The 25,410-nt window shown below is 53.3% G+C and overlaps 2 protein-coding genes across 4 annotated transcripts in view; both read right to left on the reverse strand.

The window, feature by feature from the left end:
- Window positions 1–265: 265 nt before the first annotated feature.
- Window positions 266–7,001, reverse strand: CATIP (ciliogenesis associated TTC17 interacting protein). The gene is made up of 10 exons (XM_032412362.1): window positions 6,973–7,001; window positions 6,717–6,809; window positions 5,250–5,450; window positions 4,874–4,929; window positions 4,126–4,212; window positions 3,766–3,933; window positions 2,537–2,661; window positions 1,646–1,722; window positions 1,273–1,361; window positions 266–1,060 (listed from the first exon to the last, which is right to left on the reverse strand). The coding sequence occupies exons 1-10, from the start codon at window positions 6,995–6,997 to the stop codon at window positions 830–832; spliced, it is 1,152 nt and encodes a 383-aa protein (XP_032268253.1). The 5' UTR covers window positions 6,998–7,001; the 3' UTR covers window positions 266–829.
- An 8,392-nt stretch (window positions 7,002–15,393) lies between these two features.
- Window positions 15,394–25,410, reverse strand: part of PNKD (PNKD metallo-beta-lactamase domain containing) — a 59,133-nt gene continuing 49,116 nt past the window's right edge. For 2 of the 3 annotated variants that reach the window (XM_032402410.1, XM_032402431.1), the window contains 8 exons: window positions 21,738–21,853; window positions 21,485–21,597; window positions 20,765–20,823; window positions 19,948–20,040; window positions 19,363–19,526; window positions 18,568–18,654; window positions 17,527–17,642; window positions 15,394–17,307 (listed from right to left, as the gene is read on the reverse strand). In XM_032402410.1, the coding sequence (XP_032258301.1) occupies window positions 17,134–17,307; window positions 17,527–17,642; window positions 18,568–18,654; window positions 19,363–19,526; window positions 19,948–20,040; window positions 20,765–20,823; window positions 21,485–21,597; window positions 21,738–21,853 (922 nt within the window). In that variant the 3' untranslated portion in view covers window positions 15,394–17,133. The remainder of the gene's footprint in view (window positions 17,308–17,526; window positions 17,643–18,567; window positions 18,655–19,362; window positions 19,527–19,947; window positions 20,041–20,764; window positions 20,824–21,484; window positions 21,598–21,737; window positions 21,854–25,410) is intronic. The other variant, XM_032402421.1, reaches the window with a different exon arrangement.

Raw genomic sequence — 25,410 nt, forward strand, 5'->3', positions numbered from 1 at the left:
GAAGAGGCGGGCCCATGAGTGCGAAAACGGAGGAATGGAGCCTGCACCCCCATTACCAGCTGTCCTGGAGAAGCTTGCCTAATATTTGCTGATGAGCCGTGGCCAGCCCTGGGCAGAAACAAAGCCACTGGCCAGATTGACATTGTACAAGGAGCCTAAAGGAGCCGATGATCTCCTGCCTATCCTTTTTTTCTCAGGGAGCCGGTAACTGGGGACCCTGCATGCAGTTTGGGGGTTCCTGTGTGTCACTGGAAAAGGAGGTAGAGTGTGAGAACTGGCCGCCCACGTGTTTTGGGAGGCTTCGGAGGTGATGAGCGAGGCCAGTGGGGATCCAGATCCCCCACCAGCCCCTGCTCTTTTTCTTGGTTGGGGGGTGGGGGTGCGGTGGAAGCAGGGTAATTTGGCTTATGCTTAGTGGCACCCCGAAGCCCTGCCCCTCTATCCCTACTAACCTAGTGACCGAGAGTGTGGGTTTCGGCATCAACGTCCAGGTTTGACTCCTGCTTGCTACGTACTAACTCTGTGAGTTACTTAACCTTTCCGCGCCTCTATTTGCTTATCCGTAAAATAGGACTGTTGATTACAGCATCTTGGAAGAAGCGTGAAATTCGCTGGGTAAACTCATGTTAACAGTTCCTCTTTTTAGCCAAGACACAAGACTCTGGCCAGGGAAGGTTCCTGCGCCCACAGCAGAACCGCGGGGGTGGGGCCCATTTATTCCCCAAAGAACCCGCAGCTCGGAAGTCGCGCCTCGGGGGTGAGTCCCTCTGGTTCCCCGCTGCGTCCCCGGCGCCGCCCCCGCTTCCTGCCGGGTCCCCGCAAGCCGCCCCTAGTGCGGCGGCCGTAGGGAGTCCAGCGAGCGGAAGGGGCTGGGCCGGTGGGAGGAGCGCAAGGAGGGGGTCGGGGGGTGGTGCTTCGCGAAGGGGCCGAAGTACTCGGCGGCGAAGGTGACCACGTCTGGCGGCTGGCGCAGCAACAGGAAGAGCAGGAAGTCCGAGATGAGCGCCTGGGCCTCGGGGTGCTGCCGCAGATAGCTGGTGTGGCTGAGACGGAGCTCCTCCTGGCCGGGACCGAGCCTGAGCGGGACCCGGGGACCCGGGACCCCGCGCCCCAGGAGCACCCCCCGCTCCCTTCGCTCTAAGGAGCGCCTCCCAGCCATCGGGGTGTGCATTTCAAGCAGGCACAAAGAGGGATCAGTGCTGGTGGAATTTATGCTCGGGGGCGGGGCGGGGGGGAAATGGGGACCCCAGGCTGGCTGCAGCCTCTCCTCACCTTCCGGTCCACGAACCTCGAGTAGAGTTCCATATCCTCCTCCCACACCAGGGGCTTCTTCTCAAATGCGGGGCCAGGCTCAGTCTCATCTGGGTGCGGAGGGAAGGAAGGCTGCACACCCTCACCCCAGAACCTTCCCCAGATACAGAGGGATGCCCAAGAATACTCAAATTGCCGTCACGGGTAGAGTCCCAGGGTTCGGCTCAGTTGCTGGAAGGGGTTCCCTGCAAAATGATCCTCCCCTAATTGCCTTGGGGTCAGGGGCTGGAGGGCAAAACTTCTTCATCTCCACTCAGTCCGGCCTCTGCACGCTGGAAGGTCCCAGGTTTTCCCACCTCTCCTTCACTCTGCGCCAGCCAGCGGCTTCACTCACCCTTCTCCCTCAAGACAGGCATCTGGGTGATCGTGCAGTACCCGGGGGAACCCACCTGGATTCTCTTGGCCAGGTGCCTGGAATACAACACAAGTGTGAGAGTGGGAGTCTTCCCAGACCAGCCCACTCCCCTGAGAGCCGTCCTGGGGGCTTCCCTTTGCTCTTGCTTCCCCAACACTGCTTATCTCTGAGTTCCAGGGTCCCCAGATAACAGCCCCTGCTTTTCAAACTGGGTCTTGTCCATGCCCTTGGAGATGTGTGCTGGTGTGCCCTAAAAAAATCATGAGCCTCCAGCTATGTGACACCCAAAATCGAAACAACGTCCTAAGTTATCAAATAAGGAAAGCCAACAATGTTCCGATTACTTTTTTCCCAGTGTAATGATTATATCAATACCTCTTTGGAAATTTCAAAAAACAAATTCTTCCCCCCTCCCTCCCCAATTTTCTCATGATTTGGGGCCTGTGTCCCGCTGGTGACAGCTTGGCCGTGTGCCAGGATGTCCCGTCCCCCCCCCCCCCCCCCCAACGCACATTGATTCTATCAAGTGTCAAGTTGTTCAGACCTCGGTGCTTTTTGGTATTATACCCAGCCGTGGCAGCTGCTTAGCTACTGTACCTTAGGCTTGGGGGGTCAGCATTGACTTTCTGAGCCGTTCAGGGCTCCTTGGTGAGGTTTGGGAGTTACGGTACGCATGAGGTGAAGGCATCGGGCCCGGATTGGGCACGGTATGAATCAGGAGTAAATATGTGAAGAAAGAGTGAATGATGTGGATCAAGCAAGGGGGCACTCTTCCTGGTGGTGTCCCCAGAGACAGTAGTCTCCCTTTGCCCCATGCCCGCCCCCAGGACCCAGCACCCAGGCTTGTGTTCCACACTGTCAGTAGCTCACCCATCCGAGAGCAGGTAGAACTGGCAGGAATTGGGGATGCCTTTAACTGAGTGGACAGTCTGCTCCACGATGAACACTTCCACCTGCTGGCGGCCGACCTGGATCTTCTGGAAGCCCAGATCTTGCTGGCAGCGGCCAAGATAGAGGGAGGGAGGTGAGGTGGATGCCCACCAGGATCTCCCCCAAATCTCACCCCGGCCCTTTTCTCCATCTTGCCGCTTCATTCTTTATCAGTGATAAGCAACCTTCGGCTGTCCAAGCCCTCAGCCGCCACAGGATTTGAGTTGCACCCCCAAGTTAAGTGGGGGTCCCCTCATAGAAAGCCAGTTCCATGCTGCTCACGCCCCAACCCTCCCCTCATCATCTTGATGACCAAGTGCTTCTGGTTGGCAGATTCAGTTACAGGGATGAGGATCAACCAAGGTGTGAGCCTGGGGGGCAGGGAGCGTGGGGGGGGGCAGCGATGCTCTGAGGAGGGGGCTAGATTGCCGCCTGTGGCCTCCTCAGGCCCCTGCTGGTGTAGGCACGCTGCCCTGTTGTTGTTAGAACGAAAACCCCTAGAGCAGCTGTGGCCGCGGGCGGAAAAGGGCTAATATAAGACATGTGTTTCAAAAGAAGATGGGGGAAGTGACATGGGCCTGCTTGTGTCAAACACATTGCCGTTTGTCGTGTTTGTGATAGAAAAGACTAGAATGTCATTTACAAAGTTGGTCAAATCAGCCCCCAAAATGTGTGTTTAGAGGCATGGCTTTAAAATCTCACATTGCAGGAAGTCCTAGGTATGTTGATTATGAAGTTTTAGCCACAAGAAAAGTAAAAACAAAAAACAAAAAACAAAAGCAAAAACGGAACACCTTTCAGGTCTGAGACATAATAAAAGAACATAATAAAAGTGCCATTGGAAATGGTGCATTTCCTGATGTTAAAAAAATCTGTCTTTAAAAGCAGCCCTCCGCTATGTTTATTTTTCCTGGACTGACTTCTGGGCAAAAAACATTGCTTCTCAACTGCTCCCCGCTTTGGTTCCTCTTTTTCCTACCACCTGCCCCCCACGTGATCTTCCAACACATGAAGTCTTGCCTTCTCCTGCCCTTGGAAGTCCCACCCCTGGGGCCCCAGCCCACCCCCTCTTCCACCCCAAAGCTGTCTTTTCTCCCACCTCAGCGGCCTCCGTAGTGCCCCTTCTGTTTTTCCCCAGGCCAAGTCCCCCACCCGGGGAGAGCCCTCACGTAAGTAGAGTAGCAGAATTTGCCCTCCGTGTCCAAGGCCAGGAAACGGGCGCTGCTGGGCACGGTCTGCCGCCAGGCCATCACCCTCAGCAACACCAGGTTGGCAGCCTCGGAGATGAAGCCCATGGTTGAGCTCCCTGGGACAAAAGTCACTTCGGTCTTGACTTCCTGTTCAGGAAAAATCTGGGTCAGGGACATCGATCTGGGAAGGGGTGGGGAGGACGGGGAAGCCAGGTATTGGGCACATATAGGGTCCTTGCTGAGTCCCCATGCCAGGCTCCCGGCCTGACACAATCTGGCCCCTGCTCTTGGCTTCAGAGAGGATGTGGGGCACGGCCCCTACCTGTCTCTCACCCTTACCTCACCCTCCTTGACCCTTCTGGTCACGGCCAGCTGGTCGTCCTGCTTCACCAAACTCATCTTCCGCTCCATGGGGAGGACTCGGAACTAAGGGCCAGAGCACGGAGGGGAGAAGCGGGAGCTTGAACAGCACCCCCCACAGGTCACCTTGCCCCTTCTCCTTTAGAAATGAGAAAACTGAGGGAAGTTTGGATAGAAATCTTCCCTTTGTAGTGAAGTTCAAGAACAGAAGGCATATTATGGTGTAATATAAAGGTAAAAAGCAAATGCCCTCAGAATACAGGTTTTAAAAGATGGGAATGGTTTCTGTGGGAAGGTTCTTAGGCATGAGTGCTTTCCAATGTGTAACACTGATCACGTTCCAGAAGTTAGTGAGGTGGCTGGGGCTGGGTGTGGGAGGCACAGAGCAGGAGAATTTGGAGGTGAGGGGGTGACAGGCCCTTGGGAAAGGCCAGGCTCTGGGAAAGGCTGGCCTGCATGGCCCTCCGGGAGATGCTGGGCTCTCAGCCTGGAGAAGGCCCCGGGTGGACTGGACCCAGGGATCGTGTATTAGGAGAAGGTCACGAGAAGCAACCTGCTGCCCCGGATGGATTGGTTTCCAGGTTATGCGTGGTGGGGACTGCAGGGTAACTTGGAGAGAGTCGGGGGTGACATTCCACTGAGCCCCTCCATTCTTCCCTCCCTCCCTCCCAGGGTCTCCACTCTCTCACCCTGGTTTGGGGTCCAGGCTGGGGGCCCCAGGAGGTACCTTGATGAACTCCTGACTATGTTGCTCCATGATATGCAGGTTCCATGAGAGGTAGCCTGGGGCAGGAGGAGAATGCTGCTGTCCCCATCACCCTGTCACCGGAGACAGGCCGGGAGACTGCAGGGTGGGAGGGCAGGGGCCCAGGCTGGAGGACTCAGGGGGACTGTGACTGCAGGGAAAACTAAGTGGTGCTCTTGTCGTTAAGTCTGTGGCTGTGATTAACGTCCCTGTCACCCCCACCTCCCACACACCCTCCTGGCTGCCTTCTGGTCCCAAGGTGAAGTCAAGGGTTGGTCCTGAGTGAAAGTCCTAGGAATGGGGATGGGAGGGAGGGGAGGAAGGATGGAGGTGAAGCATCAGGCAGCAAGAACTCTACCCAGGAGGGAGTTTCCGCAGAGCATTTTGTCCATGAAGCCGCGGCTAAAGGCGTGCACGAGGAGGCAGTGCGACCTCACACCAGATTCGTCTGTGTATTTCCCTGTTTGCACCTCAATGATCAGCTCTCCCTGAGGCTCCCCCGTGTCCGAGACCATGGCCAGAGTCTCGGAGAATAGCAGCATCTGCAGCTCCTCCTGCTCTGGGGGTGGGGTGGGGGTCCCATGGGCGCAGATAAAGCCCCAGCTCCTGGGCCTCGGCTCTCTGACCCTACCCCCAGCAGGGCCCCACCCACCCCTTCTTCATCCCCCGGGTCCCAGGCAGCTCCTGGCTCCCTTCCCTTGGCCTGTACAACAGCCAGCAGGTGAAGACCCCGTCACCACCCCCAGTCCCCATGTCCTTGGGGTCTTCCCTTGACAATTATCAACAAATAGGGGCGCCTGGGTGGCTCAGTCGGTTAAGTGTCTGCCTTCTGTTCAGGGCCTGATCTCAGGGTCCTGGGATCGAGCCCCACATGGGGCTCTCTGCTTAGTGGGGATCTGCTTCTCCCTCTCCCTCTGTGCTCTCTCTCAAATAAATAAATAAATCTTTTATTTTTTATTTATTTTTTTAGAGATTCATTTATTTATTATTTTAGAGAGAGAGAGAGAGCGTGAGCACATGAGCAGGGGGAGGGGAGGGGCAGAGGGAGAGGGAGAGAGAATCTCAAGCAGACTCCCTGCTGAGCAGGGAGCCCTACGTGGGGATCGATCTCAGGACTCTGAGATCATAACCTGAACCAAAACCAAGAGTCAGACGCTTAACTGACTGAGCCACCCAGGTGCCCCAAATAAATAAATCTTTAAAAACAGTTATCAGGGGCGCCTGGGTGGCTCAGTCGTTAAGCATCTGCCTTCGGCTCAGGTCATGATCGCAGGGTCCTGGGATCGAGCCCCGCATCAGGCTCCCTGCTCCATGGGAATCCTGCTTCTCCCTCTCCCACTCCCCCTTCTTGTGTTCCGTCTCTCTCTGTCAAATAAATAAATAAAATCTTAAAAAAAAAAGCAATTATCAAAAATAAATAAATACATAAATAAAAAGTAAAAACAATTATCGGGGCGCCTGGGTAGCTCAGGAGGTTAAGTATCTGCCTTCGGCTCAGGTCATGATCTCAGGGTCCTAGGATCCAGCCCATGTCAGGCTCCCTGCTCAGCGGGGAGTCTGCTTCCCCCTCTCCCCCCTGCTCATGCTGTCTCTCATTATTTGTCTCTCTCTCTCTCTCTCTCGCAAATAAATACATAAAACCTTAAAAAATACACAAAAAACAAAAAACCTTTCTGTATTAAAAAATATATATATATCAATAGGCCTCGAACCCTTTCTGCATCCCAGGGGAATCAAGGCTGAGAGAGACGGGGCCAGGTCTGGGCCTTCTGTCTTCCCTCCCCTTCACATCTGTGCCCCCCACGCCCCCACTGTCCACGCTCACTGAGGTTGCTGAGGAAGTGGATGGCTTCAGCATTGGCCTTTGGGGCTGGCAGACTCTCTTGGGCTGAGGGCTGGTGGTCCTTGGCTTTGGGGCCTAGAGAGGGAGGAGAGGCTGAGATGGCAACCTTGGGGAGAGGGACAGGGGTGGGACAGGGGTCCCCAAAGCAGAATCCCCCAAGGCCACCCCAAGGAGGATTGTGAGGAAGAAGAGGGGAAGATGCCTCTTCAATTTCCTGTCCCAGCAGCCCTGTTCCCACCTGTGGATTGAAGTTTAGAGGACATGCTGCCGGCCTTCTGCTACCCCGGCTGTGTCCAGCTGTCTCCATGGCAACCGGCAGCCAGCTACCGCCTCTTAAAGGGCCATCAACACACCTCACAAAACACCCAGACCTTGGAGGCAATGGTAGGAACTGTGGGCTTTGGAGCTAGGCCATGCCTGAAGTATTGTCCTGCAGAGGGAGCATTTGACATGGCAGGGGGATGACATGGGTCATTAGAATGACCTTAGGGAGCGCCTGGCTGGCTCAGTGGGAGGAGCATGTGACTCTTGATCTCGGGATCATGAGTTTGATCCCCATGTTGGGTGTAGAGATTACTAAATAATAATAATAATAATAAACTTTAAAAAAACAGTGACCTTGAAAGTTATGGCCCTGAGTCAGACGTGGCCTCACACGTGTAGAACCCATTGGGAGCCACGTGTATAGGACCACATGTGAGAGTGATGCTGGTAACAATGACAATCCCAGCAAACCCTGCAGCCATGCTTACCGTAGGCCCGCACTGTTCTGGAGGGCTGCACACACATGATCTCATTCAGTATTCAGACCAACCCTGCGAGCAGGTCCTTTTTTTCCCTGCACTTTATGGCTGAGAAACCTGAGGCACCAAGAGGTTAAATGTCTTCCCAGGGTCACGCAGCTGATACAGTTGACCCTTGAACAGCATGGGTTTGGGCTGCCTGGGTCCACTTATATGCGGATGTTTTTCAGTAAATATGGTACAGTACTGTAAATGTCTTTTCTCTTCCTTATGATTTCTTTTTTTTTTTTTTTAAGGATTTTATTTATTTCTTTAGAGAGGGGAGAGGGGCAGGGGAGAGGGAGAGAGAGAATCTCAAGCAGACACGGGACTCGATCCCACGACCCTGAGATCATGACCTGAGCCGAAATCAAGAGTCCAATGCTTAACCGACTGAGCCACTCAGGCAACCCTCTTCTTTATGACTTCTTAATAACATTTTCTCTCTCTTACTTTATTGGTAGAACACTGTATATAATAATAGAATATACAAAATACGTGTTAATCAACTGTTTTATGTTATCTGTAAGACTTTGGGTCAATAGTAGGCTATTAGTAGTTAAATTTGGGGGGAGTCAAAGTTATACCTGGCTTTTCTTTCTTTTTTAAAATTTTTTTTCTTTTTTTTTCTTTAAACACAATGTTCAGTTTTATTTTTTAAGTTTATTTATTTATTTAAGTGATGTCTACACCCAATGTGGGGCTCTAACTCATGATCCCAAGATCAAGAGTCACATGCTCCTCCCACTGAACCAGCCAGGTGCCCCTATGCCCAGATTTTCAACCGTGTCTGAAAGGGGGGAGTGTTGGCATGCCTAACCCCCATGTTGTTCAAGGGGCAACTGTAATTGGCAGAGCCAGGACTCAACCCAAGCCAGTCTGGCTCCTAGAGATAATTCAAAGAAAAATGAAGCAGCAAATAGACAATACATTGAATCCAAACAAGCAGCTCCACAGCATGGGTAGTGATCAGTACCAAAGACGAAAACTGAATTATGATAGGACTCAAACCCCAGGCTGTGGGCTATCTGGTCCCCACCTTGTAAGTTTTCAAGTCTGCATCATAGCGGCTATTAAAAGGGGCTCAGCCCAACAGAGTCACAAAAAAAGAAAACTCTTGTCCAAAAACCTCAATCACTGAAGGAGCTGCCCCCCAGCCCCCACCATAGCCCTCAGGAAGGTAATCTTCCAATGTCTTCTCATCAGGTAATTATCTATCAACTTTGGGAAGATTTAGAATTATGTGTAGAATTGCTTGAGACAATCGAACTAAAAATATTAATTTTTGTGTGTGTCATATTGTGCATATTTGGTATTTCAAGTTCTTTAAAATAATTTGGCGTGGAAGCGTGCTTAAAAGATAAGTCTTGAGGGACACTTGGGTGGCTCAGGCAGTTAAGCGTCTGACTTCAGCTCAGGTAACGATCCCAGGGTCCTGGAATGGAGCCCCCCATTGGGCTCCCTGCTCAGCGGGGAGCCTGCTTCTCCTTCTCCCTCTGACCACCCCTCTCCCCCACTCATACTCTCGCTCTCTCTCTCTCCCAAATGAATAAATAAGAAATCTTAAAAAAAATAAAAATAAAAAAAGAGAAGTCTTGAGATTCTAATTTACATCAGGCAGTTGAATGGCACCCGGCTGGCTCAGTCGTAAGAGGGTGGAACTCTTGATCTTGGTGCTTGTGTGTTCAAGCCCCATTTTGGGTATAGAGATTACTTAAAAAAAAAAAATAAGTAAAACAAAATCTTTAAAAATTAATAAATTAGGCAGTTGAATAATTGATTTAAACTGAACTCTGAAGTTAAATGCTTACTGGAATTGTAAGTAGAACCAAAACATTTTTTTAAAATCTTAAAATTAAAAAAATAAAATAAAATAAAAACCTTGAAATTTGCTTTATTTATTTATTTATTTATTTATTTATAAGTAAGCTCCACACCCAGCATGGAGCTCAATGCGATTAAGACCTGAGCGGATATCAAGAGTTGGACACTCAACCGGGCCACCCAGGTGCCCCCAAATTTACTGTATTTATATGTTTACTTTTAGTAGATTGCAGTTAAAGTACTTGGGAGGCCGGTTTCTTTTTTTTTAAGATAATTGAATTATTTTTATTTTGCTTTACTTTTTTCCAGCTTTATGAGATATAATTGACATGTAACAATCAATTCCTTTTAAAAAGGAGGTAGAAGATCTGGGATGAATAAATACAACATAAACTACCTAGAGCAGTTGCAATTTTTTTTTAAAGATTTTATTTATTTATTCATGAGAGAGAGAGAGAGGCAGAGGCAGAGGGAGAAGCAGGGTCCCCGCGGAGTAGGGAGCCCGATGCGGGACTCGATCCCAGGACCCTGGGATCATGACCTGAGCCGAAGGCAGACGCTTAACCGACTGAGCCACCCAGGCATCCCAGCAGTTGCAATTTTGAAAAGAGGACCAATTATTAATCAAAGCCCCCTTAAAAGTTATTATTAACATTTACTGGATTTATGATTAAAATATGACGGATAAGTTGAACTTAAAAGTTTTAAAAATGTTTATGTTTTAAAATTTGCAATTTAAGAAACCGAGTATTAGTTTTTAAAATTTTATTTATTATTACTATTTTTTTAGTAAGCTCTATGCCCACTGTGGGGCTTGAACTCATGACCTCAAGATCAAGAGTCGCATGCCCTATGGACTAAGCCAGCCAGGTGCCCCCTAATTTTATTTACTTTTTAAATTTTATTTTGAGTATTAATTTTTAAAAGCCAAAGTGAATTCTGAAGAAGCCTTTCTCTGCACGTGAGAGACTGTCAATGGCATTAAGAAAACTCACAACTACTTTAGGAGGTAGTTTGTTAGTTCCTCAAAAAGTTAAATGTGGAGTTACTATATGACTCAGCAATTCCACTCCTAGGTCTATACCCAAGAGAACTGAAAACATCTGTCTGCACAAAAACCTGTACACAGATGTTCATAGCACCAAAGCATCATTATTCATGATAGCCAGAAATTGGAAAGAACCCATATGTCTGTCAACTGACTCACGGCTAAACAAAATGTGATGTATATACACACAATGCAATATTATTCAACCGTAAGAAGAGTAAAGTACTGACAGGTGTCAGAACATGAGACTTGAGAACAGGCCTAGTGAGAGGAGCTGGTCACAAAAGACCACGTATTGTCTGATGCCACGTAATGTGATTTGCGTAAACCTGTGGGGACAGAAAGCCTGGTGTGGGTATGCAGAGGCACAGAGTGACATCAAATGGGCACTGGCTTTCTTTTTGGGATGATTGTAAATGTTCTAAAGTTAGATCGTGGGGCCCCTGGGTAGTGCAGATTAAGCGATTGACTCCTGGCTCAGGTCGTGATCTCAGGATCATGGAATCGAGCTCCATGTGGGGCTCCTCAATCAACACAGAGTCTGGGTTTCTCTTTCTCTCTCCCCTCTGTCCCTCCCCCCACCCCCAAACACGTGCTTTCTCTCTCTCTATCAAATCAATAAATAAATCTTTTATTTATTTATTTTAAAGATTTTATTTATTTATTTGACAGAGAGAGACACAGCGAGAGAGGGAACACAAGCAGGGGGAGTGGGAGAGGGAGAAGCAGACTTCCCGCAGAGCAGGGAGCCCGATGGGGGGCTTGATCCCAGAACCCTGGGATCATGACCTGAGCCGAAGGCAGACGCTTAGTGACTGAGCCACCCAGGCGCCCCAATAAATAAATCTTTAAAAAAAATAAAATTAGATTGTGATGGTCACAAAATAGTGCATATACTCAAAACCACTGAGTTGTACACTTTAAAAGGATGAATTTTGTGTTATGTAAATGACGTCTCAATAAAGTTGTTAATAAAAGATAGATTTAAATAAGATCTATAAAAAGCAACCCCTATTGCTTTCATATGTAAATTATATAAAGTTGGAAAAAATATTTTTGATTATTAGGACAAAGTTGGAAAAAAAAAGAAGCAAATTATGGCCTAGATGCTCTTTAAGGGGTGCCCATGTGGTTCCCTCCCTACTATGCACCCCCCTCCTGGCCTGAGGGCGGATTTGCTCCCAGAGCTCTTTACCCTTTAGAGATTCCCCCCTCTCTCCTCCCCTCTCTTTGGTGAGGCCCCTGGAGCTGCACAGGACTCCCACCTGCGTGTCCACACAGGCTCCCATTCCTGAGAGCCCAGGTTCTTTCTCATCCCCCACCCCGGCCCCCCCAAGACCCCTTCCCGTTCGTGCTGGCTGTTTCCTGCTAGGAGAGAAAGAAACGTGACAAAGTAGTTCACAGAAGGATCGACATCCAGTTTGTTAGTCCAATTTTTAAACCTCTATAAGAGATCTGCTACAGACCCTTGTTACCATCCCCCCTTAGAGGCTGCTAGGCCAGGGGAGGGAAGCTCTGTAGCAGGTTGACCTACTAGCTGTGCGGCCATGTGGGGCAGGTTGGCCTCTCTGAACCTGTGACAGGCACAGCCAGTGTCCTCCCAGCCCCTGGGATCAGCACCTACAGAACCACAGCCACTAACGTGGAAAGGGCTCACGATGTGCCCAGCTCAGCAGGTATGAACTCACTCAATCCTCACAATCAGCTTCCACGGTGGTGCAAGCCATGCCCTCAGCGGATGCAGGAGAGACGGAGGCACAGAAAGATTAAGTAACTTGCCCAAGGTCACCCGGTTAATAAATGGAAAGCGTGGGGGCACCTGGGTGGCTCAGTTAAGCGTTTGCCTTCAGCTCATGTCATGATCCTGGGGTCCTGGGATCAAGCCCCTATGTCGGGCTCCCTGCTCAGTGGGGAGCCTACTTCTCCCTCTCCCTCTGCTGCTTCCCCCGGCTCGTGCTCTCTCTCTCTCTCTAATAAATAAATAAAATCTTTAAAAAAAATGGAAGTGTGGACCCCAACCCAGATGGGCTGTCTCCAGAGTCCATGTTCTTAGTCAGTTTGTCCTACTGTGCCTGAGGGACTGGCCCTTGTTTATTAGTAACAGTAAGAGGAGAGAGAGGTGGCTGTTCACTGAACACCACTGTGCATCTCACTTAGTTCTCCCAGTTGCTCTAGAACGGGGCTCAGTGACATGAGATGCCTGACTGGCGTCACCCACGGTCAACCGGAGGCAGAACCTATATTCCTATCCAGACCCGTCCCTCTCCAAGTCCTCTCTCTGCCACCCTGTCCCATCTTATTATCACACTATTATCTATCTATCCATCCATCCATCCATCCATCATCATCATCTATCATCTATCATCTCCTTTTCTATTGGTTCTGTTCCTCCGAAGAACCCTAAGACAGATGTCTTTCTCTGCATCTTTTGTGGGGCTTTGCCCATAGTTAGGAACTCAGTAAGTGTAATTGCCTAGGGTTTATTGACCACCTGGGTTAGGTTCCCACCCACTTTCAAAGTCTCCGTGTGTGGCCAGGGCCTTGGAGGTCTAAGTCCACCCCCCACACACAGGTAGGCACAGGGCTCCTCGCGATCACATGGCAGCTTCCCTGGTCTTTGTTCCTCCCTGGAACGCCTGAGGCTGCCCACTTAGTGTCCTCCCTTTCTCCTTTCCTGCTCCTAGAGACAGTCTGTGATTCAGGAAAAAATGAACTGCTTGCTGGTTATTTTTAAAACTAGGTATTATTCAAATACCTTTGGGGCCACCTGTCTACCTCCATTTCTTCTATATAATGAGTTATAGCACCAGGAATCTGATGTAGCATTTTCCAAAGTGACTTCATATGCCCTTGCTCATCAGACTCTCCTAACAGCCTCTAATAAGTGGAATTGTTGGTGAACGTCAGTGCTTTTGGGCCTTGCATCATTTCTGGTATCAGACCCCCTATTAGTCTGGGGGACGTTTTCCACAGCCTCAGCGCACCTTTCAGTTGGGTCTGACACTGCCCCTCCAAGTGTGGTCATGTGACCTAACCTGGCTGGTGAGAGGGGCCCATTCCCCTAACTCCTGATTGGCTCAGGATTGGGCACATGACCCAAGCTGAACCAATGAAACTCAACCCTTGCGACTATTGGAGGTCCTGCTAGGTTTGATGAACCAACTAGTAGCCTGTAAGCCTAGAACTTACAGACATGATCTTTCCGCTGCAGGGAGAAAGGCTGGCAGAGAATGATACCAATGCAGAAGAAAGCTGAGCTGAATGATAAAATGGCCCTTTGAATCTGTGGATCTAGCGATGCCTGCAGGCACCAGGACATAATGTCCCACTTCTTAATTTCACCAGCTGATAAGTTTTCCTCTTGGTTTAAGTTCCTTACTGTTGAGTATGTCACTTGCACCTGAAAGTGTTCTGACTCATTCAAGGTTGTCATCTCCACGGAAGGTGAAGAAACAGGTCAGGGAAGTGAAATTTGCCCAAGGTCACTTGGATGTTGCGTGACAGAGCTGGGAATGGAACCGAAGTCTCTGAGGCCAGTGACACCTGCTGTCTTGTAAGCAAAGGGCAGATAGCCTGGTTATTGCTGGTCAGTGCCAGCACCACAGAAAGCATGGGCCATCATTCACGACAATGTCCCAGTGGGCTGATCACCTGAGGCTCTAGGAAAATGCTTCACCAACCCTAGAGAACCATCACCAAACGCCCCTTGTAGCTGGGCATACCCAAAGAGACCTGGCCCTGGGGCTTGCCCATTCAAGATAGGAGTGACCCAGAGACAACCACAGAGCACAGAGAGCTGCCCTTCCTCTGGAAGGTGAGGACCATGGCCCCTTCCTCCACGCCCACCCTAAGTGCAGCCCTGATCCAGGATAGTGGGGCCATTGCCAAGGTTCCTTCCTTGGGGTGAGGGGCGCCTAGGAGGGTAGGCTGAATTGTGCCCAGGGGTGGGAAAACTATGCCTTGGTCTGGCCCCAAGGAAATGTGGAATTAGGCCAGTGCTGCCCCGTCTTCAGCCATATCAAGGCCACCTTTAAGAGTTTTGCTATGGGGTTCCCCGGGTGGCTCAGTCAGTTGAGCGGCTGGCTCTTGAGTTTGGCTCAGGTCATGATCGCAGGGTCGTGGGATTGAGCCCCGGGTTGGACTCTGTGCTCAGTGGGGAGTCTGCTTGAGATTCTCTCTCTCTCCCTTTCTCTCTGCACACACCCCCCCCCACCACTCACGCTTTCTTTCTCTCAAATAAATAAATAAATCTTAAAAAAAAAAAAAAAAAGGAGTTCTGCCATGGCCCAGGGCCACCTTTACTTCATCCCTATTTCAATAAATATCTATAATTACTTTCATGAATTGAAAACTGCTATCACCTTGTGGAAACAAAAGAAAAAAAGAAAACTGCCATCACTTGTCAAAAATATTGACCCCAGGGGCACCTGGGTGACTCAGGCGGTTGAGTGTCGGTTCAGGTCATGATCTCGGGGTGGTGGGATCAAGCCCCAAGTCAGGCTCCTCACTCAACGGGGAGTCTGCTTGTCCCTTTGCCTCCCTCTCTGCCCCTCCGCATGTACCTGTGTGCTCTCTCTAAAATAAATAATAAATTAAGAAAAAATATTGACCTCAAAGGTAGATACAATGAAAACAAAACCACAGTGTTAAAGTTTAACTCAAGATAGTTGGCCGACTAAGGTATGGACCCGGAGTCTGCCTCCGTTAAAGAGACGCGTTGAAGAGAGGCTAGTGCCAGGGCCTTGGCCCTCAGGGCTATCCCTCTCCCCTGCGGCCAGGGGTGCACCTGTGCCTCCCAAGCTCTGGAAAACCCTGAGGTGAGCATGCCGTAACCCTGAGCAAGTGCACACAGGCCATGGGAGGGTGTATTTATAGCACTGTTTCCGGGCCAAGGCTCTTGGAGCGCAGGAGCTCCAAGTTAGCAGGCTGGTAACTCAGACAGGAAAATGGAACCACCAGTAAAGATGATCTCATTGAGTGATCGAGCCCCAGTTAAATTATTCATTCATTCAAGATTTATTGAGCGCCTCCTGTGGGCCAGGCACCGTGCTGGGCGCAGAATTACAGAGATGCATAAGATACAGTCCATGCCCTGAAGGGTTCACAGTCTAGGAGGGGAGACAAACATGTAAACAAGTAACATACAGTGTGAGAAGTGCCACAAGGGAGAAGCATTTACAAAGAGCAGAGGTAGCCTGGAGGGTGAGGGGCATGGGGGTTGTCTTCCTGGATGAGGGGGTCTTTGAGGGGGGTTGTGAGAGATGAGTGGGTGTTTGCCAGGCAGACAAGGCCGGAGGAGCGGGGGAAAGGCATTCCAGTCTGAAGGAACAGCATGAGCAAAGGCACAGCGGCATGGAACTGCATGTCTTGGGGGGGGGAACTCTATTCTGGCGGTATTGCTAGAGTTGGTACCAGAGGCTATGGCCGGGGACAGGGGCAGAGGCGGGATGATGAGGGGACACTGAGGGCAGGGGGTATCTCGGAGGCTCACCAGAGGCGAGCAGAGCCCGAGGGAAAGCTTGAACACAGGAAGAGAAGGCTCCCAGCTGACCCGAGGTTTGCTTGCTCGAGGACCTTAGGGATCCTCTCTGTGGCCCCGAAGGGACCTGGACCAGAGACCAGAGGAGAGGCTGAGCTGGGTTTCAGACCTGGGGTCCTGGAGGCCACCACTCACTCAAGAGCTGACAGCTCTCTGCTCCCAGACTTCTGATTTCTGCACTCTGCTGCGTAGACCCCTTTCCCCAGCCAGGATGGGACCAAGGATCGAATGAGAAATGACATGGGGATGTTCTTGGCAAACCGCAGAGGGCCAGAGGAATAGCTTCGTAACTAAAAGAGCAGAGGGCCTGAGGGTAAAGCAGGAGTTAGAACAAGGCAGAAGTTCCTAAGAACAAGGGCCATCAGGAGAAAACTGCTGCGGCTGCGGAGGATGGCTCTCTGCCCCCAGGGAAGGGGGGTCCTTTGGGCCCCGCCTGTGGGGCTGCAGTTCCAGCTCCCGGTGTCTCCTCAGCCCGAGGGCACTGTTTCTGTGGCAACAGGACCCTCCCTCTTCCAGGCTGCGGGGGAGTCACTGAGGCCGAGACTGTCCAGACACGCAGACGTCCAGCCCTTTCATCTTTCCCAGAAATGGCTCTGTTTAAAAAATGCCTTCATGGTGGTGGTGGGGACACAGGGGGGAGGCTTGGGGAGGAGGGCCAGTGTCTCAGGACACCGGAGCCCAGCTGCCCCTCTGAGTGACCACTTTTCCAAGGCACCACACCTCAGGCCACTCTGGGGGGCCTGAGTGTCTTTCCCAAGCCTGGAAGGGAGAAGGGGGGAAAGGTCTCAACCCGCTCACGACTCCTGCTGGCCTGGGTTCAGGGGCTGCAGCGAGTGAGGCCTCCTGAGGGAGCGGCGACCAGCACTCTCTGCTTCCTCACCAGGGGCAGGAGCGGGGCCAGGGAGGAGGCACCCTCCCAGCTGGGTCTGGAGATGTCCCAGACCCTTTCCTCTCGCCCTGGATGACTCAGCCTACCCCGCCCCCCCCATGGGGTCTCCGAGCCTTTGACCAGCCTCCATCCTCTTGGTCTCATGGCCTCGTCCCCTCCGTCCCCTCGTCCCTCCTCCCCCCGACAGTGCTGGGGCCTGAGGCCCACCGTGGGCGCCGATGAGGTGGTGGTGGCAGCAATGAGGGGGATGGTGTGGTGCGGGCAATGGGGGGGGGCCTCCCCGCCGTGGGGGGCAGGCTGCGGTGGGCTGGGGGCTGTCACTTGCTCTTGTGCAGGTCCTTCAGCTGGCGGAGCTTCTCCAGGAGCTGGGCCCGGGAGCAGCTGTCATCCCCAGTGGGGCCCGGGCCTGGCCCCAGAGCCTCCTGCAGCACCAGACAGTGCGTCCTCAGGAAGGGGTTGTAGGAGCGCTCTTCTCCCAGGGTGGATGGGCACTGTGGGACGAGAGGCACCGGTTTGGCGGAGAGTCTGGAAGCCTCCCTGTCCCCTCCCATCTCAGGAGCCAGGGGGCCTCCCTTGAAGGCCTGTGTACCAAACATGTCGGGGCTCTAGGGATGGGTCTGCAGGCCGCAGCTCAGCACGGAGGGGCTCCTGCTGGGAGTGCCCTGGGCACACCCCCCTCCCCGGGCTGGACCCCAGGCCCCGCCCCGCACCGTGCTCTTGCGCTCCATTCGCTGCCTCTGGACCCACTGCATCTTCCTCTCCCGGGCTAGGTTCTCGGGCTCCACCACACCTGCAAAGCCCAGGTTCTCTTCTGCGTACTCGTGACCTAAGGACCACCGGGGGGTGGGGGTGGGGGGCCAAGATGCAGGACACAGAGAGAGGGGTGGTGTGGTCAGAAAAAGCCCTCCGGCTACCTGACGACCAGGGGGGAGGACTGGCACTGCCGGGAAAGCCCCAAGCACACGGGGCTGCTTCTCTAAATGTGGGCACAGGTCAGCCACGAGTGAAGGGGCCGAAGCGGTTCAGGGGCAAAACCGCCAGACCTGGAGCTGGGAGCCCCGCATCCTAGCCCTGACTCCGCCCCTGCCCAGCTGTGCAACCTCAGCCAAGTCATGGCACCTCTCTGAGCCGCAGTTTTGTCATCTGGCAAGTGGGAAAAATAATGCTCCTAGAACACAGATGTGTTCCTGGTGCCTAGGACAGAGCCTGGTATGCGTTTGGCATTCAATCAAGTATTTGTCAAATGAGGGGATGGATAAATATACGTTCCGCAGATTAGCTGACATCTCAGCGATGTGTTTGAGGAACTATGGCTATCCAATGTTCGTGGATGTATGTAGGGACATGCAGTGTCTGGACGCCTGGACGGACAGACGTGCCACATACATGCATGGGGACGGATGCGCACGCAATGTGGGCTACGGGTGCATGCAGTGGATACGTGCGGAGCGGATTTACTGACTTCTCTGATAAGCAAAGGCTGTTTTCTGTTCTCGGCTCTGGCTATAAAATATCAGCCATCTCTCTGGGATGCACTGGGGCCTACAGGGCTCCCAAGAGGCCGAGGGCTGGCTGTCAGGGGCAGTTGGCGTGAGAAGCAGAGGCATTCAGAGCCAGAACTCCAGAATGAAGGGGGCTCTGCCCTCACGGCTAGAGTTGGCTCCAGAGCTGGAGTGGTGTCCCCTCTGGGCCAGCAGCTGGGGCGGCTGGGACTCCAGGGGAGTGAGGGAGGAGTGGGAGGGGGACCTCACCAGGCCACAGCAGAGTGTCATCCCCCAGCCCCAGCACCGTGTCCAGGGAGCTCAGCATGGTCTCTGCGGTGCCCTCAAAGGTCCGTCCTGGTGAGGGGCAGTGGGTGTGTTACAAGGTAGAAGAACACAGCTCAGTCTAAGGTACATGGAGGGGGGTGGGGACCAGCGTGCATAGCTGGGGCTGGCCACCAGGCCTCAACCTGGCCCCTGCCACACTCACCCCCCAGGCCTCTACGTCCTCCTTCCCACTGGTTGCTGAGCCCACAGTCACTCCCCAACCAAGCCTGTGGGAAGGCCCGCACTGCACATATTGACACGTGGATGGAGAGGGGGATGGAATCTTCAGGCTGAGTGCCCAGGGCCCCAGGCACAGTTGGTGTGGGGTGGCTCTTTTCCACGGAGCACTTCTTTCTTTGCCTGGGCTGCCCTCTGAGACTCCACGCAGCCTGGGACCGTGATCCTCCCCTACCCACGGGTCACCCTCTCGTTCGGGGCTTCTCCACTTTTTGCAACCTAGTCTCTCCAGGTACTGGAGAACTAGGTAGGCTCTACCCAGTGGAAACAAACGCCCTGCCAGGTCTGTACTCAGTTGCAAGCATTGTCTCATTCTGTGCATCCCCTGTGGGGGGGTCGTGAGGGTGTTCAAAACAATGGGCTAACGTGATGGGAGTAACAGCAAGGCAGTGTCTGCACTGAAAGCAAAGTTTTCATGCACTGCATGCGGCTGTGCTGTCCTTGGGTCTCTGCCCTGACCCCTACCCCCCACTCTTGCTTCCCTTTTTGGGAGGAACTCACCACAGCCAGAGAGGAAGAGCAGGTCCCCTGAGAAGAGGCAGGAGGGACCCTTGTAGGGCTCCCCATCCAGCAGGTAGACCAGATGGCCTTGCGTGTGGCCAGGAGTGGCCAGGGCCTGGATCTGAAGCCGTCCCACGCTAACCACATCTTGATGACACAGGGGACTGAGAAGCAAGGCAGTAGGGGAGAGAAGGTGCTAGAGCTTGGGCCGTGCTGATCCTTGCCCTACCCGAGGCCCAAGGGGCTGGGTGATTTGAAGGAGGCAGGGACATGCAGTGTCTGGACGGAGCCTTACTGTTTGCCCTGCTCAGTCCTCAGGCCAAGAGGGAGAAGGGGACAGACACACCCCACACCAGACAGGGAAGGCACTGACAGTGCCCAGGGCTTCAGATCCAAACCCTCGCCTCTCCCCCTCTTGGGGACCATGGCTGGATGAGTTGGGGGGTGGGCTGTGATATGCCCTCTAAGGGCCACGAAGGGCTTCAGCAAAGATCCAACTGCTGGCAGTCCTGCAATAGTCGACTGCAGGATGGGGTGTGGGAAAGGGGGCACAGAAGGGCCACCCACCCCGGGTCAGGGACTTACTGGGTGAGGTAGGGGATGCCGTCCTGAGGGCTCCCATACACCCGACAGTCCTGGTGCCACCGGCTGAGGTCACGGTTTCCTCCACTGTGGTCCCTGGAGGATGGCAGAGACAGGCAGGGACTCTGAGGGGCAATGGTACTAGGCCTCTTTGCCTTCCTCATTCCAGATCTCCAGGCCTTCGAGCCCTGAACCCTAGGCTTCTGAACCGAGCCAAGCTGTCCACACCTCTAGGCCTTTGTTCGAGCTGCTCCCCTGCTCTCAGTGTCATCCCCACGACTTGCCACCCCTCCCCTCCATCGCCCAGCCAGTGCCGACCGATCTTTCTGGACTCTCTCAGCTCCAGGGTCATCAGCCTCTAATTCCTCCAAGTGGATCTGGTCACACTTCACCAAGGGCCTCCACCTCATGTACTTTGTGCCAACTGCCACCTAAATGTTTGTCATTGTTGTACACTGTCACACAAGGCTGTCTCCCCTACCGGACTATAATCTCCTTGAGGAAAGAACTCACAGGGTTTGCCCATGTCCTGAGCACACTGGGCATCTAATACATGCCCAAGGAACGAAAGATAAATGCCTGCCCTGCCCTCCTCTAGGGTTTCAGGAGCCTGATAAGTGCTGCGGTGGGAGACCCACCCATTCCCTCCTTCTCTGCTGGTGTCCCCATGACTTTATGAAGAAGGTGGGTGCCCTTGCATCCTTACTCCCTGCCCCCCAGCCCAGCCTGTCCTCACTGGGCCTAGTCCTGCCAAGCCCACTGGGGCAAGGGTCGGCCAGGGAAGATCATCTGTACCCAGACCCCCACCCCAGCCCCTTACCAGTGCTTGTGGGTGCAGAGGATGGCAACCAAATTAACGCCCTCCTTTTCAATGGAAGCCTGGGGGAGAGAAGAGGTACTGAGACTGAGGAGCAGTGTGCAGGAAGGGACAGGGGCGCAGGTGCTGGGCAAAGGGGGGAGAGCAGGGAGGATGAGGGACAGGGAGGTGATGAGCTAGAGAATGAGAGGGTAGGGAGGAGAAGGCTGGGGAGATGGGGGGCAGCCGAGGCTGAGCCAGGGCATAGGGGAGGCCATGGGGAGGTGGGTGGAGGGAGGCGCGAGGGGCAGAGGAACACACAGATACATGTGCACACAGAGAAATAAGAAACGGGAAGGAAAGATGGAGAGACCCAGACACTGACAGACACAGATGAGGAGAGAAGTAGGAGCGTCAGAAAGGGGCCACAGAGAGTGAAAGACAGAAGAAACCTCAGACCATGGTCCTGAGTCGGCATCCCTTTCCGTCTGGCTCGGCTTCCCCCTCGGCTGTCCCCTCCCCCCCCCAGCCCCCGCCATGCCCTGGACACTGGTCCCACCCCCTGCTGTGGTTGTGGGGGGTCTCTGTGTGTACTTGCATGTCAGGGTCTGTGTGTGAGGGCACAAGGAGGGGGCACATCCCACTGGCAGAGGGATCAGGGACAGCCCCTCTCCAGTGAGGGAAAGCTGCCAGTCCCCACGATGACCCGAAGTACCCCTGCCCCGCCCCCAGTCCTCCCCTCACCTGCACGGCCTGAGGGTCTGAGGGGTCCACAGCCACAGCCAGCCGGGCATGGGTGTCGATGATGAGGTAGCTGTAGTTGTCTGAGAGGACGGGGATGGGAAGCACCTTCACTCCTGGGGGACAGAGATGGGCCGTGGGCGGGGTGCCGGGCAGGGAGCCCAGCGGTCGAGGGGGGTAGTAGGATGGGGCGTAGGCGGGGGTGGGGGGTGGGCACGGCTTGGGGCCACGCTGGCCCGGGGCAGCCAGAGCTCACCGTTGAAGAGGCGGGGCTGCGTTCTGGAGTGGCCTTTGGGGTAGCGGTTCCGAGCCCTGCGCAGCTGCTGGCGGTAGAAGAGGTACCCGAGCCAGGTGCGCGTGTACAGGCTGTACCTGCGGGGCGGGAGGTCTGCGCTCAGCCCCGCCCCCGTCCCCGCCCTCGGCCACACCCGCGGGCGGCGCGTCTCTGCCGGCGCTTAGTGTGTGCCTACTGTTTGCCCTGCTCGGTGCTCAGGCCGAGAGGGAGAAGGGGACAGGCACCCCCAAGCCCCAGGCCCATCGGGGGAGATGTGAGCGGAGGGATTCACAGAAGGGACTCCGAGGGTGAGGGGTTTATTCCACAAAAGGGGTGGAGGAGTTAGGCAGCGAAATGAGGTGGGAAACGTAGTTCCAAAGAGCAGTGGCGCATCACATCACGCCGGGGAGCTGCTGAACCAGACTCCCTGCCTCGTCCCCCTGTCTGTGCCGGCTCAGCCGGTCCGGGGTGGGGCCTGGGAATGCGCATTTCTAACAAGCTCCAGGTGCTGCTGGTTGCTGCTGGCCCGGCCCGGGGACCAAACTCGGAGAGCCTCCGGGGCAGAGGAAACAACAGGCAAGGCCCAGAGGCAGCAGACAGCAGGGCCTTGTTTGGGGAAATTATAGAAAGTTCTGTCCGGTGGGTTGGTGGAGGAAGCAGGCAGAGGCGAGGCGGGATGGCCTGACCACACTCCCTCTTCCCACCACCATGTCAGGCCATCTCAGGCTACAAATGCGACAGGCGAGAAAGTGGCACAAGGCACAGAGGGGTCTTGTGACTAAGAGTCCTCCAAACACAGGATGGCGGCATGCAGGGCGAGCATGTGACCGGCCCAGGCACACACGGCCCCACTCTGGGTTCAATGCTCCACTGCCGCCATCTTGAAATTCTTCATGATTTTACCTTTGGATTTGTGTCCCGGAAGTGAAGTCTGATAGGACAAGGGAATGCTGGGGTCGAAGCCCACACAGTGTGCGCATGCTCGCTCCCTGCTGTTTCCCCCCACCCCCACCCCCGCCCCACGTTCACGGTGCCCACGAGCACAGGATTCTGGTGGCCCCACCGTGGTGGGGATTCAAGACTCAAAGGGGCTACAAGGTGAGTATACATCTATGTATACAGAGGCCACGCCTTTGGCCCAAACCAGAACGTGCTTCAGATGCATAAAGAAGGTGTTCTAAGAAACACAAATGACCAAGAAACCCTGCCCCATCCTTTCTTAACTCGTGTTACTTCCCTGTATGATCCGTTTTCGCTGCAAACAACGCTACAGGAGGCAAGGGAAAGAGGGTGGCCCATCTCTCCTGTCCCTTCCGTCCTCCCTGGCTCGTTAGTAAGCCGGAGGCAGACGGGGCTGGCAGAATGTGGGTGTACCAAAAGTGAAAATAGAAACAGGTGATTCCGTTTTGTGCGGCATTTCTACTGCTTGGGTAAGAACGAAATACTGTGTACAAGCTAGGAAACGTGAACTACAGTTTCAGTGATTTCATATGTGACTTAAATGTCCTTATATTTGCATTTGAAACTGGGATTGTACAGGGGTGCCTGGGTGGCTCAGGTGGTTGAACCTCTCCCACTCGGTTTCAGCTCAGGTCCTGATCGCAGGGTTGTGGGATAGCGCTCTGCGCTGGTGTGGAGCCTGCTTGGGATTCTCTCCCCCTCCTACCTGTAACCCCCCCCCCCCCCCCCCCCCCCCCCCCCCCCCCCCCCGCAAATCAAAAACAAAAAACTGGGATTGTATATAATAAAGCAAAAGGCAAAATTCATGCTGACAATTTAGATTTTTAATTTTTCTTTACTTATGCTGATGTTAAGTAGCAAATTAAAAACATCAGGACAGGGGTGCCTGGGTGGCTCAGTCGTTAAGCGTCTGCCTTCGGCTCAGGTCATGAGCCCAGGGTCCTGGGATCAAGCCCCACGTCGGGCTCCCTGCTCTGCAGGAAGCCTGCTTCTCCCTCTCCCACTCCCCCTGCTTGTGTTCCCTCTCTCACTGTGTCTCTGTCAAGCAAATAAAATCTTAAAAAAAATAAATAAATAAAAACATCAAGACAAGTCAAAAGCGAAATCATAGAAGAAAGGAAAAGCTTATATTTTAGTATCTTTCATGGCACCTTTTTCCTGCTCTTTGAGCAAGAGGCTCCAGATTCCATTTTACACCGGGCCCTGCAAATATTGTGAGCAGCCCAGCCAGCTCAGGACAAGCCACTTCAAGCTGTCTCACACCTTGGTCTCTCACAAGGAAAAATGAGACCAGGGTGGGGTGCTGGGCTGCTGGTGTCAAAAGCCTCCTGTGTCAATGTTTAGGGTCATCCAGCAAGTCAGTCAGAAAAGGGGCAGGGATTCTGGCTGATTAAGACTGAGACAGAGAAGGGGCACCTCGGTGGTTCAGTTGGTTAAGTGTCTGCCTTCAGCTCAGGTCGTGATCCCAGGGTCCTGGGACTGAGCCCCATGTCGGACTCCCTGCTCAGCGTGGAGTCTGCTTCTCCTTCTCCCTCTGCCCCTCCCCCCTGCTCGCTCTCTCTCCTGCTCTCTCTCTCTCAAATAAATAAATAAAATCTTAAAAAAAAAAAAAAGCCTGAGAGGAGTCAAGATGCAGGGTTGGGGGTAGATGATGGACCCTAAATATCTACGGAGATTTGCTGTGTCTATCTTGGGGTGGAGGGGGCAGGGGCAGCCACTCTTGAGGCCCCTTTGGGAAGAGCTGGCTGATTTGTCTACAAACAAGTTGGTCAAACATGAGCAGGTCTCCATGATTGCATTAGAGATTAATCACTGCCATCTCTGTTCTGGGTGCCCGTGCACTCGTGTGCCTGGGGAAATTGGACACCCTGTGGCAGGGTTTTGCCATGCTTTCTGTGTCTTTATGTCCAGTTTCCATAGTCTTTCTTTCTTTTCTTTCTTTCTTTCTCTCTCTCTTTCAGATTTTATTTATTTATTTGACAGAGATAGAGAGTACAGCCAGGGGGAGCAGCTGTGGGAATGGGAGAAGCAGGCTCCCCACTGTGCAGGGAGCCCGACGTGGGGCTCGATCCCAGAACCAACCCTGGGATCACGACCCGAGCTGAAGGCAGACGTCCAACCGACTGAGCCACTCAGGCGCCCTGGCCCTCTTTCTGTTTCATTTTCAAATCAGTTGCAGATCTTCCCACTTTCACCCATGCAACAGTATTTAGTGAGGCCTGGCTCGGCTTTGGGCAGAGTGAGTAAGGCAGAGTCACTGCCCTCTGGCAGCTTATACGCTAGTGGGACAGGCAGGATAACAAACACATTGTCAAGTCAAGATGACAACACCAAACTGGGCAACAGAACAGAGAATGGTGACATCAAGGAAGGCCACTCTGGAGGTGACATTTCCAAGAAGCGAGGGAGCCCGCTGGGCCAGAATCTGGGGAAGGCTCACCAAGAACGGGACAGACGGGAAGTGTAAAAGTCCCCACGGGGAGGAAAGCAGCCAGCCAGCAGGGGCTGCCCGTTCTCTGCGCTGTGCTCTGGTAATTACAGAGCCGGCGCACCAGATAGGCCCAGCAGGAAGGGATCGGCTGGAACAACATAAATGTCCTGGATCGGATTCTAGACCAGAAGAGGAATGTTAATGGGACAACTGGAAAAATTTCAGTAAGGTCTGGAGAGTCGGTAAGAGTTTATATGGACGTTA

This window comes from Phoca vitulina, unplaced genomic scaffold (genome assembly GCF_004348235.1).
Source record: "Phoca vitulina isolate PV1807 unplaced genomic scaffold, GSC_HSeal_1.0 scaffold1, whole genome shotgun sequence".
Lineage (NCBI taxonomy): Eukaryota > Metazoa > Chordata > Mammalia > Carnivora > Phocidae > Phoca > Phoca vitulina.

What these genes read in the sequence shown, in the direction of transcription:
- CATIP (XM_032412362.1), bottom strand. Translation starts at nt 6,997, where the DNA reads ATGTCCTCTAAACTTCAATCCACAG. An exon ending in ATAGTCAGGAGTTCATCAAG is followed by an intron (nt 4,213 to 4,873) that starts GTACCTCCTGGG and finishes TCTGGCCCTTAG; the next exon opens with TTCCGAGTCCTCCCCATGGA. An exon ending in GCCTGTCTTGAGGGAGAAGG is followed by an intron (nt 1,362 to 1,645) that starts GTGAGTGAAGCC and finishes CTCCGCACCCAG; the next exon opens with ATGAGACTGAGCCTGGCCCC.